We start from the raw sequence: 18,268 nt of genomic DNA, 5'->3' as shown, positions 1-18,268 counted from the left end.
TTGACAGGGGTAGGAGTAGTCAGGTGGAAAGCATGGCCAGCAGTAGAAAAATGCTTATTGAAATTTTCAATTATGGTGGATTTATCAGTGGTGACAGTGTTTCCTATCTTCAGTGCAGTGGGCAGCTGGGAGGAGGTGTTCTTATTCTCCATGGACTTTACAGTGTCCCAGAACTTTTTTGAGTTAGTTTTGCAAGAAGCAAATTTCTGCTTGAAAAAGCTAGCCTTGGCTTTTCTAACTGCCTGTGTATAATGGTTTCTAGCTTCCCTGAACAGCTGCATATCACGGGGGCTGTTCGATGCTAATGCAGAACGCCATAGGACGTTTTTGTGTTGATTAAGGGCAGTCAGGTCTGGGGAGAACCAAGGGCTATATCTGTTCCTGGTTCTAAATTTCTTGAATGGGGCATGTTTATTTAAGATGGTTAGGAAGGCATTTAAAAAAAAAAAAATGTGTGTGTGTGTGTGTGTGTGTGTCTGACATATGTTTGTACGAAGTGTGTGTGTTTTTCAGTAGGCATGTTATGACAGAAAACATATAGTAAGGACTGTTTAAAAATATATATATTGATTCCACATACAATTGTAAAATAACCAGCTGGAGCAAAAATGTTGTTGAGCCAACTCACAATCATATTGCAGCTGGTTGCTTTAAGTTGAATCAACATCTTTAATTTTTGTATACAGTGTTATAAAATCTGAGGTCTACTATTCTGGAAGGCAAAATCCCTCCCTAGGGAAAATACAGTTATGTTCTTTGGGAAGTAGGCTATTGAGCAGCTCAGTTACATTAAATTTGAGTCAATTAGCAGAAGCTCTTATCCAGATAGACTTACAATTAGTGCATTCATCTTAAGGTACTGTAACACGGTGGACATAACTTTCAATCACTTTTTTAAATACATTACCGGAGAGTCTGTGGGTCAGAAAAACACTAACAAGTCACTGTTGTTGTGTTATTACACTGAAGGAGGAGGAGAGCACACACTGTGTTTTGACTGGGAGATAAGAGGAACCAGCAACAGAGGCACTCTTGTCTCTTCAACTTTATTAAAACTATATTTCAAATATACTTTACAGTGAGAACAGCAACAGTCAAATAAGTAACAGACATATTTAGATCGACATGGATTTAGAACCATATACATTTAGAACAATGTGTTATAAACAGACAATAATAATACGGTATAGAATGCACTTTACCCCACACAAGTCTCAACTTGGACACGCGCCAGCCATTCCCTTCACTGAGCTGCGGAGGTCACACCCGAATGAGCAAAGCGCGGAGGCGTCGAAGTGACTTGTTGTTAATGTAGATCCCGTAGTTCGATGTGGTTATAGGTGGTGGCCAGACATAACGACATAGCAGGAGTCTCCGGTGACACGGTTGCGTTTGGATTTGACGTAGTTGCTTCTACTCTCACATTACGGGACATTTTTTTTTGTAGCTCCTCGAGTTTTAGGTTCTACTGTGCATAACTGAGACCTAGAGATCACGTATTTGTTTAGAACCGTGCGCGTCTGTGACGGAATCAAAACAACAATGCAGAGTGACACAAATAAATCACATACAGCCAATGAATTAAGTGACGCGGTGCCTGTGTTTTTAGGTTTGAGTTCGCAGTTTAACGAGATAGTGGATAATGGACGGGGCGACATTCCGTTCGCTGCAGACAGCGGCCCAAATTACGGAAACCGTTTCTCCGTCTCGGAGGATTTTGGAGCTGGCGCCAGTTTGACCTCATTAACCACCCAGATGTCGAGGAAAACGATAATTATATCAAATGGGCCATCATTCGAAGTAAATCAAGACATTTGTGGACAAAATGACTCGGGTTTTTTACAAACTCTGGAGCGCGAAAGGGACTGCGAATGGAACGTGACAAGGCCTACGCACGATTTGGAGATGGCCCAAGGTCTCCGTAAAAACTCGGACATGTTAGTGAATCTGGATAACGGTAACGCAGTGCCCTCTCAGTTTGACGAACTGTTACCTTTAAGTTCTCCATTACGTAAAGACCCCCCAGCCCTGGTGTTTGGTAGGGACTTTCCGGACACGTCGGCAGTCAATTACCAAACCCAAAGCAGCCGTAACATCAAAATCGAACCAGGGCATGAGGGACCCTGTCCCGTGGCGGATGGATCTTGGTTCTGTAAATATTGTGACAACGGAAATTGCATGTCTCGTGGAGCACGTAAACCCTTTCCATGTACCTCGTTCTCTGGGGTTAACTATACGGACTATGACTCTGGGATGCCACAGGAGTTTCATGTCCAGGCGCAAAGTTACCAAAGTGTGATGATGGGTGAAAGGGGTCTCCAAGTGTATCATTCCGCTATCAAGAAGGATAGTTCTGGATGGATGGGTGCTGACCCCAGTTTGAGGTAGATATACTCTTTATAAGACATTTTATTTAAATTGTTTGTTTGTTTCCCATAATTACCAAGCGGGCCAGAGGAACATCAATGTAGCTTCTCTAACTATGTTTGTGTCATCATAACAAAACAACAGTTGTTATAATCTGTCAAATTCAATAATAGTTGTAATGCCATCTGTTATATTGTTATGACAGTATTATGTAGAGTTAAGTGTTGTGATGCTTCTGGATGGCACCATATTCACTATGTGTCCTCCCATTTGAGATGCAGCCTTACAGCTTACCTGGTAAAATAAGGGTAAAAAAAACAAAAACATTCTGACCAGACCACAAGCACACGTGTGTCCACATGCCCTATCACGCACATGTTGATTTTGTCCACCACACACCAGGCACGATCAGGACACGCAAATTGAAATATCAAAACAAACTCTGAACCAACTATATTCATTTGGAAAATAATTCAACATTTATGGCAATAGCTAGCTAGCTTGCTGTTGCTAGCTAATTTGTCCTGGGATATAAACATTGGGTTGTTATTTTATCTGGAATGCACAAGGTCCTCCACTCCGACAACTAATCCAACAATAAAAGGGTAAACCCAGTTAGTTTCTAGTAATCTATCCTACTTCAGACTTCTTCTTCTTCTTTGGACTTTATATAGCAGTTGGCAACCAACTTTAAGGTGCATTACCACCACCAACTGGACGAGAGTGTGGACCTCAGTTCGTCTTTCAATCACCCACGTGGGTATATGTTTCTAAAAAACAATTTTGGAGATGACACATGGGTATATGCTCCTAAAAACCAATGAGGAGATGGGAGAGGTGGGACTTAAAGCACGTCAAGCGTCACAAATAGAACCAAGTTCTATTTTAGCGCCTGGCTATGCAGACGCTCGTTGACGAGCGCGAGCAGTGTGGGTGCAATGATTGAATAACGTGTGCGTAAATATATTTTGCAACGCTCGTGCACGCGATGGGATTGGTGTGGTAAGCATGTTAGTGAATATCCATTTTAACATGTGACCTAATTCCCTTCACCAGCTGCCTCAGAGACTCACTACAATATCCCCTTGCTGGAGAGGACAGACTGCAGCTGTCTTTTCCAGCATGGCCGTCTACTGACTACTACCCACCAGTGGGTCTGCCCCTGACACAACTGTTTACTTCCTAACCAGTGTTTATTTAAGGGGTATTAGAGTAATAGGCTTCCAGTCAACTATCCGCTGGCCTTTAACTAACCAGGTGTAATGTATTTAGTCTCAATCCGCCAGCCCATTAGGACATTTGGCAACACTCACCACTTAAAGATGCACTATGCAGAAATCACTAAGCCATTTCCTGGTTGCTGAAATTCTAATAGTTTGCCTAATTTCAGTTAATGGGACCAAAACAAGCAAGTATAATGTAGACAATGATTGTTCCATTTAAAGATCTGTGAAATATATTTTCCATAAGCAAACACATTGTATTTTCTGATATTTGAAGCTGGTGTACAAGCCGAAAGTAAAAGACGCAAAAAAACATACTTAAGCATGGGAAGTATAGAAACAGCGCATATAGAACAGATATACTGCTTCTTAGACATGCTTTCAATGAGAACGACAGATCTATTACTCACATTTCTATGTGAATTTGGTCAGGCTGCCCCAAAAGTGACATATTGCAGCTTTAATAATTAGGGGCACAGCTTTGGGACATAATATACAGTACCAGTCAAAAGTTTAGAATCAAATTGTATTACACATTTTTAGCAGATGTTATCGTGAGTGTAGCGAAATGCTTGTGCTTCTAGTTCTGACTGTGCAGCAATATCTAACAAGTAATATAACAATTCCACACAACAAATCAAAACTATGAAATAACACATATGGAATCATGTAGTAACCAAAAAAGTGTTATACAAAACAAAATATATTTGAGATTCTTCAAAGTAGCCACCCTTTGCCTTGATGACAGCTTTGCACACTCTTGGCAGTCTCTTAACCAGCTTCATGAGGTAGTTACCTGAAATGCATTTCAATTAACAGGTGTGCCTTGTTAAAGTTAATTTGTGGAATTTCTTTACTCTTAAAAGCGTTTGAGGCAATCAGTTGTGTTGTGACAAGGTAGGGGTGGTATTAGGGTTGCACATTTTGGGGAATATTCTGAGGTGGAAACTTTCCGTGGGAATTAACCAGAATATAGGGGAATTAACGGAAATGCAAATTAATATTAATACCATTTAAATGTAGATGTTTTCTGCATTGGATATATTTACCATATCATATGGAGACAGAAACATAAACCTTTAACCTCATCATAAATAGACATAATTGCAAATGATTAAATCTTTCCAATAGAAATAAAAAAAACGAGTTAGTTACGAATTGAACTTCAATTAAATGAGTTTGACTCTTCAGATGGGATGATTTTCAACAAAAGAATGGGAATATTCAATGATCCCCAATGATCCATCGCATCTTCCAAAAATGTTTTCAACATGCATCTGTAAAATTATAGTCTAGAAACTAAAGCTTTGGTTGTCTTCCTCTCAGGCTTCCATGTCTTCGCTCTGGACCTCCTCAATGTCCACCTCTTGAACATCAGACTCTGAGGCCTCATCTTCACTGTCACTTTCCAACTTTGTTGAGGATGGCTCGTGGTCAGGCTCAAAAAGCCTCAAATTTGCCCGGATGGCCACCAATTTTTCAACCCTTGTATTGGTCAACCTGTTGCGTGCTTTGGTGTGTGTGTGTTCCCAAACAAGGACCAGTTGCGCTCTGAGGCAGCTGATGTTGGTGGGATTTTGAGGATGATGGAAGCAACAGGGGAAAGAGCCTCAAATCCACAAAGTCCCTTCCACCAGGTGGCTGATGAGATATGTTGGCACGACTGCCATATTGCATCTCCATCCCAAAGCCCTTGCTTGGAAGTGTACTTCGCCAGACTGCCAAGAACCTTGGCCTCATCCAGGCATGGTATTGATGACACCATAGGCCTTGTGGATCTCTGCACCAGACAGGGTGCTCCTGCTAGCATACTTGGAGTCCAACATGTACGCTGCGGCGTGTATGGGCTTCAGGCAGAAGTCTTTACGCTTTTTGATGTATTTCAGAACTGCAGTTTCCTCTGCTTGGAGCAACAGTGAAGTGGGCAGGGCAGTATGGATTTCTTCTCTTACATCTGCAAGCAGAGTCTGAACATCAGACAGGATGGCATTGTCTCCCTCAATCCGTGCAATGGCTACGGATATAGGTTTCAGGCTGCTTACCACTCTCTCCCAATATACATTATCCATGAGGATCCTCTTGATGCGGCTGTCCATATCGGCAGACTTTGACATGGCCATTTCTTGGAGACTCCTTCCCCTCCAGGAGACTCCCAACGTGTGTTGCTGGGCAGCTTCAATGTGGTGCTCTTATTCTTCTCACTTTGCTTGGTGAGGTAGATTGCTGCTGTAACTTGATGACCGTTCACATACCTGACCATTTCATTGGCTCTCTTGCAGAGTGTATCCATTGTTTTCAGTGCCACGATGTCCTTGAGGAGCAGATTCAATGCATGAGCAGCATAGCCAATGGGTGTGATGTGAGGGTTGGACTCCTCCACTTTAGACCAAGCAGCCTTCATGTTCACAGCATTGTCTGTCACCAGTGCAGATACCATCTGTGGACCAAGGTCATGATAACAGCCTTCAGCTCATCTGCAAGTAGAGACCGGTGTGTCTGTTGTCGCTTGTGCTTGTGCTCTTGTAGAATACTGGTTGAGGGGTGGAGATTATGTAGTTAATTATTCCTTGCCCACAAACATTCGACCACACATCAGAGATGATTGCAATACAGTCTGCTTTCTCTATGATTTTCTTGGCCTTCACTTGAACTCTGAACTCTGCATCCAGCAAATGAGTAGATAAAGCATATCTGGTTGGAGGGGTGTATGCTAGGCGAAGAACATTCAAAAATCTCTTCCAATACACATTGTCTGTGAGCATCAGAGGTGAACCTTTTGCATACACAGCTCGAGCAAGATATTCATCAGCATTTCTCTGAATACGTTCCTCCATTGAGTCAAAAAAAACGTCTGATTCCAGGAGGTACATGAGCTGTTGCTATCGATAAGGTATCTGATTCATAATTTTCACCTCAAATAGAAGTAGAGGGACTTTTGTCAAAGGTTGCTTGCTGTGAGCGCTGAGGGAACTTTATGCACTTGGCCAGATGATTCTGGATCTTTGTTGCGTTCTTCACATATGATTTGGCACAGTATTTGCAAATGTACACTGCTTTTCCTTCTACTTTAGCTGCAGTGAAATGTCTCCACATATTAGATAGTGCCCGTGGCAGTTTCTTGTAAAGATTATAAATTGTTAACAAGTTAGAAATTATTTAAACACACTTTGCTGTAGGCTACTATTTGCTAGTTAACAAAAAATCATGTATGTCATATAAAATATATTCACCCCACCCAGTATTGTATTCAAAATATACCGGAAAGCATGTAGTCCTTGGCTCAGACAGTGTAGCAGTGTAGGCTCGAAAAGCATCACATTAGTGTGCAAGATCTTGAGAATCAACTGTACATGTGATGGAAGAGTGCACTGTGCATGCAGAGGGTTGCAATTCCATTGAATTGGGAGAATTGGGGATAGTTAACCAAAATATGCCGCAAGACCTAGAATTGCCTTATGTGTATCCCACAAAAAAGGTTCACTGTTATAAGCTAACATTTTTTGATGAAATTAAGCAAAATTAACTTAACTTCCCATTGAAAATTTCCAGAAATTTACCGGAAAGTTTGCAACCCTAGGTGGTATACAGAAGATAGCCCTATTTGGGAAAATACCAAGTCCATATTATGGCAAGGACAGCTCAAATAAGCAAAGAGAAACGACAATCCATCATTGCTTTAAGACATAAAGGTCAGTCAATACGGAACATTTCAAGAACTTTGAAAGTTTCTTCAAGTGCAGTCGCGAAAACCATCAAGCACTATGATGAAACTGGATCTCATGAGGACCGTCATAGGAAAGGATTACCCAGAGTTACCTCTGCTGCAGAGGATAAGTGTCACAACCTGACTTAAGAGAGCCGTTTTATTTATCTATTTGGTTAGGTCAGGTTGTGATGTGGGGTGGGCATTCTATGTTTTGTTTTCTATGTTTCTTTATTTCTATGTTTTGGCTGGGTATGGTTCTCAATCAGGGACAGGTGTCTACCATTGTCTCTGATTGGGAATCATACTTAGATAGCCCTTTTCCCCTCCTTTCAGGGTGGGTAGTTAACTTTGTTAGAGGCATCATAGCCCTGTTAAGCTTCACAGTCGTTTTGTCTTGTTTATTGTTTTTGTTGGCGACATTTATCTAATAAAAGGAATATGTACGCTCACCACTTCTTACGACGCCTTTTGACAATAAGTTTATTACATTAGAGTGTCTAGTTTGAGAAACAGACACCTCACAAGTCCTCAACTGGAAGCTTCATTTACTAGTACCTGCAAAACACCAGTCTGAACGTCAACAGTGAAGAGGCGACTCCGAGATGCTGGCCTTCTAGGCAGAGTTCCTCTGTCCATTGTCTGTGTTCTTTTGCCCATCTTAATATTACACTCCCACTCCTCTTTCTATTGTGGTTAGAGCCAGTTTGCGCTGTTCTGTGAAGGGAGTAGTACACAGCGATGTATGCGATCTGCAGTTTCTTGGCAATTTCTTGCATGGAATAGCCTTAATTTCTCAGAACAAGAATAGACTGACAAGTTTCAGAAGGAAAGTCTTTGTTTCTGGCAATTTTGAGCCTGTAATCGAACCAACAAATGCTGATGCTCCAGAACTAGTTTAAAGATGGACAGTTTTATTGCTTCTTTAATCAGGACAACAGTTTTCAGCCGTGCTAACATAATTGCAAAAGGGTTTTCTAATGATCAATTAGCCTTTTAAAATGCTAAACTTGGATTAGCTAACACACCGTGCCATTGGAACACAAGAGTGATGGTTGCTGATAATGGGCCTCTGTACGCCTATGTAGATATTCCATTAAAAATCAGCCATTTCCAGCTACAATAGTCATTTACAACATTAACAATGTCTACACTGTATTTCTGATCAATTTTATGTTATCAATGGACAAAAAAATTTGCTTTTCTTTCAAAGACATTTCTAAGTGACCCCAAACTTTTGAATGGTCCTGTGTTTGTATGTTCTTCAGTCAGATAAGCACTCCAAACAGCCTACCCGACCGCTCGGTGGCGTCCGACTGGTCCTAAAGCACACTGTTGCCCCGTTTAGTATCACATTTCCATTATAAAACACGAAAATGCTATTTCTGAATGTGGGGGTGAGGTGGGTGGGGCATTCCCCTGTCCCCAGTGTAAGTTGCGCCCCTGTTAATAATAATATCACAGTTAATGCCAAGGCTGTGGGGTAATGGGTCAGTCAAATGTCTAGTAGTAGATATTAATCAAGTTGAATTAATTCACATTCAAGGACCATTTAATTTATACAGTGCATTCGGAAATGATTCAGACCACATCACCTTTTCCACATTTTGTTACGTTACAGCCTTATTCTAAAATTGATTGAACAACATTTTTCCTCATCAATGTACACGCCATACCCCATAATGAAAAAGCAATGACTGTTTTTTTTTAATCAATTTTAGCAAATTTATTACAAAATATTACAAAAAATACCATATTACACCTTATTACATAACTATTCAGACCCTTTGCTATGAGACTCGAATTTGAGCTCAGGTTCAATTGATTGGACATGATAGGAAAGGCACACACCTGTCTAAATAAGCTCCCACAGTTGACATAGCATGTCAGAGCAAAAACCAAGCCATGAGGCCGAAGGAATTGTCCGTAGAGGTCCGAGACATGATTGTGTCGAGGCACAGATCTAAGCAAGGGTACCAAAAAATGTCTGCAGCATTAAAGGTCCCCAAGAACACAGTGGCCTCCATCATTCTTAAATGGAAGTCATTTGGAACCACCAAGACTCTTCCTAGAGCTTGGCCACCCGGCCAAACTGAGCAATTAGGGAGGAAGGGACTTGGTCAGGTAGGTGACCCAGAACCCGATGGTCACCCTGACAGAGCTCCAGATTTCTTCTGTGGAGATTCCTTCCACAAAGACAACCATCTCTGCAGCACTCCACCAATCAGGCGTTTATGGGAGAGTGGCCGACACGGAAGCCACTCCTCAGTAAAAGGCACATGACAGCCCGCTGGTTCTCTGATCTGATGAAAGCCAGTATTGAACTTTTGGCCTGAATGCCAAGCGTCACGTCTGGAGGAAACCAGGCACCACTCATCACCTGGCCAATACCATCCCAACGGTGAAGCAAGGTTGTGGCAGCATCATTCTATGGGGATGTTTTTAAGTGGCAGGGACTGGGAAACTAGTCAGGATTGAGGGAAAGATGGACGGAGCAAAGTACAGAGAGATCTTTGATGAAAACCTGCTCCAGAGCACTCAAGACCTCAGACTGGGGTGAAGGTTCACCTTCCAACAGGACAACGGCTCTAAGCACACAGACAAGAAAACGCAGGAGTGGCTTCGGGACAGGTCTTTGAATGTCCCAAATACAAGTGTGCCAAGCTTGTAGCGTCATACCCAAGAAGACTCAAGGCTGCAATCGCTGCCAAAGGTGCTTCAGCAAAGTACTGAGTAAAGGGTCTGAATACTTATGTAAATGTGATATTTCAGTTTTTCCATTTTTTATACATTTGCAAAAAAAAAAACTGTTTTTGCTTTCTTATTATGGAGTATTGTGTGTAGGTTGATGTGAGAAAAAAACAAATCAAATCAATTTTAGAATAAGGCTGTAATGTAATAAAATGTGGGAAAAATGAAGGGGTCTGAAAACTTTCAAAATGCATTGTAGATATGCTACCTAATGTCAAACCAACTTTGCCACGGTCGTACACCAGCTGGCTGAAGCAAATTTGCAAAATTATTTGGCTAACTTTTCCACCTGTGAACACACAAGACACCCACATCAAACCACACCCCGAAACCAACTTGTTTGAATTCAGGCCACTAGCATTTTTTTATGAACCAAATCTAAAAACACGGCCAAACCAGAAAGTCCAGTCACCCTTTAAAAGGATAGCTGGCTAACTTAAAATGTAACATTTGTCAGACTTGTCATACCTCAAATGTAGTGTAAAGTCGACCTGAGACCGTATTCCACACCATATCTGGTAAACAGATTCTGCTGCTAAATGAATGAAAAAGAATCATAATGACTCAATCCCAATCATCAATAGGCAGGTATGTGCAGATAGGCAGGTATAGGCAGCTAGTCAGGTAGGTGCTTTTCAGAAGTGAGGGTGTATCTGTACGATCTAAACGAGCGTTAGGTGTGTTGTGTGTTTTCAGGCGTGTGTGTGTGTGTGTGGTTATGAGGTGTATATATAAGATCTGAAGGAGTGTTAGGTGTGTGTTGTGTGTTTACAGATGTGCGTGTGTGTTTCAGATGTGAGGATATGTTGCCAGTGAGGGTGTATTTCTCAGACCGGAGGGTGTGTAAGGTATGTGGAGACGAGGCGTCAGGCTGTCACTATGGAGCTGTTACCTGTGGGAGCTGCAAGGTGTTCTTCAAGAGGGCCGCAGAGAGTGAGCCACACACTCATGCACGCACATACACACACACACATATCAAACACAACACACATGCACACCAAACGCGGCACGCACACATGCCATACACATACACACACACACATACTGTACGTTTGTCTTACTATCCTCTGGGGGAACAAACTATTGATTCCCATTTAAAATCCTATTTTCCCTAACCCCTAACCCTAACTCATAAACCTAACCCCTAAGCCTAAAATAGCCTTTTCCCCTGTGGGGACTGGAGAAATGTCCCCACTCCCTGTTTTACTATCTTTGTGAGCGCGTCTGGTCCCCACAAGGATAGTAAAAACAAAAACACCCTTGCACGTGCACACACACAGGAAATGGGATACCCAATTCCCCTGAAGCAGCCTTGTTTGTTATTGTGTTCCCAGGTAAGCAGAATCACCTGTGCGCCAGCCGTAACGACTGCACCATCGACAAGCTGAGGAGGAAGAACTGTCCTTCCTGTCGTCTCAGCAGATGCTTCCGGTCTGGAATGAGCCTCAAAGGTAACAACATTTACCACAACATACATGACTGTTAAATGGAGAGAGGGAGAGAAAGACATAACAAAAAAGAAGGAGGTGAAGAGGGGAGGGCAGGAAGCCTAGACACGCCTGTATTTTGGTTGCAGGGTCTATGAAAAAGCAGGAATCATGACTAGGTCTCTAGGATTTAATTGACTATGTTTTTTACCCCTACCTACCCTCTTTCAGCTATACCAACAGCTGTATACAGAAGCAGGCATGGTAAAATAGTGGGATTTTCTCTGTCTGTCTCTCTCTTTCTTTGACAGTTTTAACATAGCAAAGGTATTTGGAAAATTCTGTCAAATTGGTTGTTGATCATAGATAGACAGCTATTTTCAGGTCTTGACATAGATTGTCAAGCAGATTGAAGTCTGTCAACCTGCTACTCTGCCACTCAGGAACATTCACTGTCTCCTTGGTAAGCAACTCCAGTGTAGATTTCAAAATCAAATCAAGTGTATTTGTCACATGCTCTGAATACAACAGGTGTAGACCTTACTCTGAAATGTTTCCTTTACAAGCCCTTAACCAACAATGCACTTCAAGAAATAGAGTTTAAAAATATTTACTAAATAAACTAAAGTAAAGTTTTATTTTTTTAATAAAATAACAATAAATAATAAGATAAGATTTGTATGAAAAATACTTATAATTCACAGCAGATAAAAAAAAATGTAAAAACTATTCTCGTTGTGTAGAAACCAGGGTCTGGCCCCGAGCCATCTCTCCCTGGTACCTTATAGAAGAGCGTTAACTCCTACTCTGGAATGCGGTATCACCCAAAGACATCGTAAATCTCCTGTCAGTGTTAAATCTCCTAGAGGCCCACGTTCAGTTCACACAGACACGATAGAGTTATAAGAACCCTCTATTCTGTTGCATAAAACTACCAATTGATGCAATTACAGTATTATTACATAATCTTACAATTTTGCTCTCACACTGTTAAGGAGCTTTTTGGACCTAGACTTGGTGCTCCGGTATCGCTCGCAGTGCGGTAGCAGAGAGAACAGTCTATGACTTGGGTGACTGGAGTTTTTTACATTTTTTTGGGGCCTTCCTCGGAAACCGCCTAATATATTGGTCCTGGATGGCAGGAAGCTTGGCCCCAGTGATGTACTGTGCCTTATGCACTACCCTCTGTGGGTCTTTACGGTCAGATGCCGAGCAGTTACCATACCAGGTGGTGATGCAACCGGTCAGGATGCTCTCGATGGCGCAGCTAGTAGAACTTTTTGAGGATCTGGGGACCCATGCCAAATCTTTTCGGTCTCCTGAGGGGGAAAAGGTGTTGTCGTGCCCTCTTCACGACTGTCTTGGTGTGTTTGGACCATGATAGTTTGTTGGTGATGTAGACACCAAGGACCTTGAAACTCTCAACCCGCTCCACTACAGCCCCGACGATGTTAATGAGGGGCCTGTTCGGCCCGCGTTTTCCTGTAGGCCAAAATCATCTCCTTTGTCTTTCTCACATTGAGGGAGAGGTTCTAGTCCTGGCACCCCACTGTCAGGTCTCTGACCTCCTCCCTATAGGCTGTCTCATCGTCGTCAGTGGTCAGCCTACCACTGTTGTGTCATCAGCAAACTTAATGATGGTGTTGGAGTCGTGCTTGGCCACGCAGTTGTGGGTGAACAGGGAGTACAGGAGGGGACTAAGCACATACCCCTTATGGGCCCCTGTGTTGAGGATCAGTATGGCAGATGTGTTGTTGCCTACTAGAGGTCGACCGATTATGATTTTTAAACGGCGATACGATACCGATTATTGGAAGACCAAAAAAAGCCGATACCGGTTAATCGACCGATTTATATATATAGATATATATAATAATAATGACAATTACAACAACACTGAATGAACAATGAACACTTATTTTAACTTAATATTATACATAATAAAATCAATTTAGTCTCAAATAAATAATGAAACATGTTCAATTTGGTTTAAATAATGCAAAAACACAGTGTTGTGGAAGTGTAATATGTGGCATGTAAAAAAGCTAACATTTAAGTTCCTTGCTCAGAACATGAGAACATAGGAAAGCTGGTGGTTCCTTTTAACACGAGTCTTCAATATTCCCAGGTAAGAAGTTTTAGGTTGTCATTATTATAGGAATTATGACATATCAACTATTTCTCTCTATACCATTTGTATTTCATATACCTTTGACTATTGGATGTTCTTATAGGCACTTTAGTATTCCCAGCTTAATCTCGGGAGTTGATAGACTTATAAACAGCGCTGTGCATCAAGCATTGCTAAGAGCTGCACGCAAACGCAGTAAAGTGCTGTTTGAATGAATGCTTATGAGCCTACTGCTGCCTACCACCGCTCAGTCAGACTGCTCTATCAAATATCAAATCATAGACTTAATTATAATATAATAAAGACACAGAAATACATGCCTTTGGTCATTAATACGGTAAAATTCGGAAACTATCATTTCGAAAACAAAACATTTCTTCTTCCAGCGAAATACGGAACAGTATCGTATTTTATCTAACGGGTGGCAACCCTAAGTCTAAATATTGCTGTTACATTGCACAACCTTCAATGTTATGTCAGAATTATGTAAAATTCTTGCAAATTAATTACGGTCTTCGTTAGGAAGAAATGGTCTTCACACAGTTCACAACGAGCCAGGCGGCCCAAACTGCTGCATATACCCTGACTCTGCTTGCACTGAATGCAAGAGAAGTGACAATTTCTATAGTTAATATTGCCTGCTAACATACATTTCTTTTAACTAAATATGCAGGTTTAAAAAGTTGAAGTAGGCTGTGATTCGATGATAAATTAACATGCACCACATTGATTATATGCAACGTAGGACAAGCTAGTTAACCTAGTAATATCATCAACCATGTGTAGTTAACTAGTGATTATGTTAAGATTGATTGTTTTTTATAAGTTTAATGCTAGCGAGCAACTTACCTTGGCTCCTTGCAGCCACAAGGTCCTTTTGACGCTGCTCTCTAGTAACAGGTGGTCAGCCTGCCACGCAGTTCCCTTGTGGATTGCAATGTAATCGGCCATAAACGGCATCCAAAAAGGCCGATTACCGATTGGTATGAAAACTTTAAATTGACAGCTGATCATCCCGCAGTGGCAGACCACGTGTAACAACACCTGTACAGGATCGGTACATCCGAACATCACACCTGCGGGACAGGTACAGGATGGAAACACACTATCCCTCCAACAGTGCTCAGACTGTCCTCAATAGGCTGAGAGAGGCTGGACTGAGGGCTTGTAGGCCTGTTGTAGGCAGGTCCTCACCAGACATTACCGACAACAATGTTGCCTATGGGCTGAACCCACCGTCGCTGGACCAGCCAGGACTGGCAAAAAGTGCTCTTCATTGATGAGTCAAGGTTTTGTCTCACCAGGGGTGATGGTCGGATTTGCGTTTATCGTAGAAGGAATAAGCGTTACACCTGTACTGTACTGGATCGATTTGGAGGTGGAGGGTCCGTCATGGTCTGTGGCGGTGTGTCACAGCATTATCAGATTGAGCTTGCTGTCATTCCAGGCAATCTCAACGCTGTGCTTTAAAGGGAAGACATCCTCCTCCCTCATGTGTTACCCTTCCTGTAGGCTCATCCTGACATGACCCTCCAGCATGACAATGCCACCAGCCATACTGCTCGTTTTGTGCGTGATTTCCTGCAAGACAGGAATGTCAGTGTTCTGCCATGGCCATCGAAGAGCCTGGATCTCAATCCCATTGAGCACATCTGGGACCTTTTGGATCGGAGGGTGAGGGCTAGAGCCATTCCCCCCCAGAAATGTCCAGGAACTTGCAGGTGCCTTGGTGGAAGAGTGGGGTAACATCTCACAATAAGAACTGGCAAATCTGGTGCAGTCCATGAGGAGGAGATGCACTACAGTACTTAATGCAGCTGGTGGCCACACCAGATACTGACTGTTACTTTTGATTTTGACCCCCCCCTTTGTTCAGGGACACATTGTTCCATTTCTGTTAGTCACATGTCTGTGGAACTTGTTCAGTTTATGTCTCAGTTGTTGAATCTTGTTATGTTCATACAAATTTACACATGTTAAGTTTACTGAAAATAAATGCAGCTGACAGTGAGAGGACGTTTCTTTTTTTTGCTGAGTTTACAATGTTGTTGATACATCCTCAGTTTTTACCTTATCACAGCGGCAGTGTAGCCTAGTGGTTAGAGCGTTGGACTAGTAACCGGAAGGTTGCAAGTTCAAAACCCCTGAGCTGACATGGTTCTGCCCCTGAACATTAAACTCTGTATCTGTTTTAAAGTCACCATTGGCTTCATGGTAAAATCCCTGAGCCATTTTCTTCCTCTACGGCAACTGAATTAGGAAGGACGCCTGTATATTTGTAGTCACTGGGTGTATTGATATACTCTTAGAAAAAATGTGAATTTTAAATTTCTACACATTTACCTCTTTGCGAGACATTTTAAAACCTTTGTGGTCTTTGTGGTTGAATCTGTGTTTGAAATTCACTGCTTGACTGAGGAACTTTACAGATATTTGTATGTGTGGGGTACATAGATGAACACTATTATTGCAGACAGAGTGAGTCCATGAAACTTATGTGACTTGTTAAGCAAATGTTTACTTCTGAACTTTTAGGTTTAGGTTTACCATAACAATGGGGTTGAATATTTATTGACTCAAGACGTTTCAGTTTTTCTATTTTTTATAATTTGTAAATTTTTTGCGAAAAACAGAATTCCACTTTGAAATGATGAGGTATTGTGTGTAGGCCAGTGACATAACATCTCAATCTAATACATTTTGAATTCATGTAACTCAACAAAATCTGAAAAATTGAAGGGGTGTGAATACTTTGTGAATTTCCTGTATATGTATGATCTACACTGAGTGTACAAAACATTTAGAACACCTGCTCTTTCACTTACATACACTGACCAGATGAATCCAGGTGAAAGCTATGTTCCCTTATCTCTTTTTAAGGCTTGAGACAATTGAGACATGGATTGTGTACAGTATGTGTGCCATTCAGAGGGTGAATGGGCAAGAAACAGATTGTATGTACTTTTGAACGGGGTATGGTAGTAGATGCCAGGCGCACCAGTTTGTGTCATATAGCCTGTGGGCTACAGTTCATTTAGCAGACAAGATTTGCTTAGAATTACGTGGCATTATTTTTATATGATTTTATAGTATGAAGAATAGTATGAACATAGCTGAATAATATATAAAGGATGTTTTCTCCAATAGATTTGAGGGAGTGAACACATGCAGCTGTTCTGTGTTGAATGGTAAACAAAGAAACAGGTCCTCCTATATGCTTCATTAAAAGTTATTTATGCAACTTTACCTGTGATACAAACGTTGGGCTGTATGTTTTGATTTGAAATACATTCTAAAGCTGCATGATGCCTCTCTAATGATGATTTGAAAAATGTCACATGAAAGGCATGAGCTTTGATTTGTGCCTTGTGAAGGCTGCACACACTCCATCAGTCTCTCATTCACAATGTGATAAAAACCTGATAATATTTTCACCAGGCCTCGATTTTTCCCGGCGGCATCCCCTTTGTGTGGCTGTAACGCCCCATAAAACATACATGTATTTTGCGGCCAAAGTTGCCATTGTGCCCTTGGGCTGAATATAATAATTATAATTCCCTTCTCCCTGCAGCAGTACTCAAAAGCACCTCTCACTCAAATGACTCTCTCAGTTATCTCAATTCTTATTAGCCAATGCCTGTCACACGATCGGGTTCTTCTCTCAGGCATCTGAGCTCTGAAGTAGGCTACAAGTGAAGACAGACAGTGAAGACAGACACAAGCAAAAACAGGCATCCTGTTATCGAATTCAGATGTAAAAAATATTGAAGATTTTAGAACTGTCCAAATTTACTTTTCGTCAGCCAACAAGATGAGTAGGCCTAACGAACGGCAAAAGCACTAGCCTATGTCAGTCTACTATCCCCATAGTACAAAAGTTGACCTATTGTGTCGGTCAACTTCAATTTTTAAAAGCAATGAGGCTGATGCAACAGATCAGAACATTTAGCTTTTAATATTGATAAACTATTAGGTTATTTCTTCACATTATAAGCAAAGCAATGCACACATGGCAGCAGGCTGTAAGCTCGAATGTTTCAAAATGCAATCAATTAGCAGGAAAACACTATTCTCAAAAGTGACCGCAAATGCGATTATGCATGTAATGAATTTATTATAAAGGTGCATTTTTAAGGTGAAAATTATCTTCCCCAAACTTGAAACTGACGCGCCACCTATGTATGCCAGCTAGGATCTACAGTCGTGGCCAAAGGTTTTGAGAATGACACAAATATTAATTTCCACAAAGTTTGCTGCTTCAGTGTCTTTAGATATTTTTGTCAGATGTTACTATGGAATACTGAAGTATAATTACAAGCATTTCATAAGTGTCAAAGGCTTCTATTGACAATTACATGAAGTTGATGCAACAAGTCAATATTTGCAGTGTCGACCCTTCTTTTTCAAAACCTCTACAATCTGCCCTGGCATGCTGTCAATTAACTTCTGGGCCACATCCTGACTGATGGCAGCCCATTCTTGCATAATCAATGCTTGGAGTTTGTCAGAATTTGTGGGTTTTTGTTTGTCCACTCACCTCTTGAGGATTGACCACAAGTTCTCAATGGGATTAAGGTCAGTTTCCTGGCCATGGACCCAAAATATTGATGTTTTGTTCCCAGAGCCACTTAGTTATCACTTTTGCCTTATGGCAAGGTGCTCCATC

The 18,268-nt window shown here is 41.5% G+C and overlaps 1 protein-coding gene across 2 annotated transcripts in view; it reads left to right on the top strand.

The window, feature by feature from the left end:
- Nucleotides 1-995: 995 nt before the first annotated feature.
- The window catches only part of LOC110489130 (progesterone receptor), a 34,348-nt gene continuing 17,075 nt past the window's right edge, over nt 996-18,268 (top strand). For both annotated transcript variants that reach the window (XM_036943312.2, XM_090198717.1), the window contains exons 1-3: nt 996-2,384; nt 10,838-10,977; nt 11,379-11,495. In XM_036943312.2, coding sequence (XP_036799207.2) covers nt 1,543-2,384; nt 10,838-10,977; nt 11,379-11,495 — 1,099 coding nt within the window. In that variant the 5' untranslated portion in view covers nt 996-1,542. The remainder of the gene's footprint in view (nt 2,385-10,837; nt 10,978-11,378; nt 11,496-18,268) is intronic.

Source organism: Oncorhynchus mykiss, chromosome 14 (assembly GCF_057628025.1).
Source record: "Oncorhynchus mykiss isolate SJ-2025 chromosome 14, ASM5762802v1, whole genome shotgun sequence".
In the NCBI taxonomy this organism is placed as follows: Eukaryota; Metazoa; Chordata; class Actinopteri; order Salmoniformes; family Salmonidae; genus Oncorhynchus; species Oncorhynchus mykiss.
The sequence above is the reverse complement of the archived record's forward strand: the minus strand, read 5'-3'. Positions and strand labels throughout refer to the sequence as shown.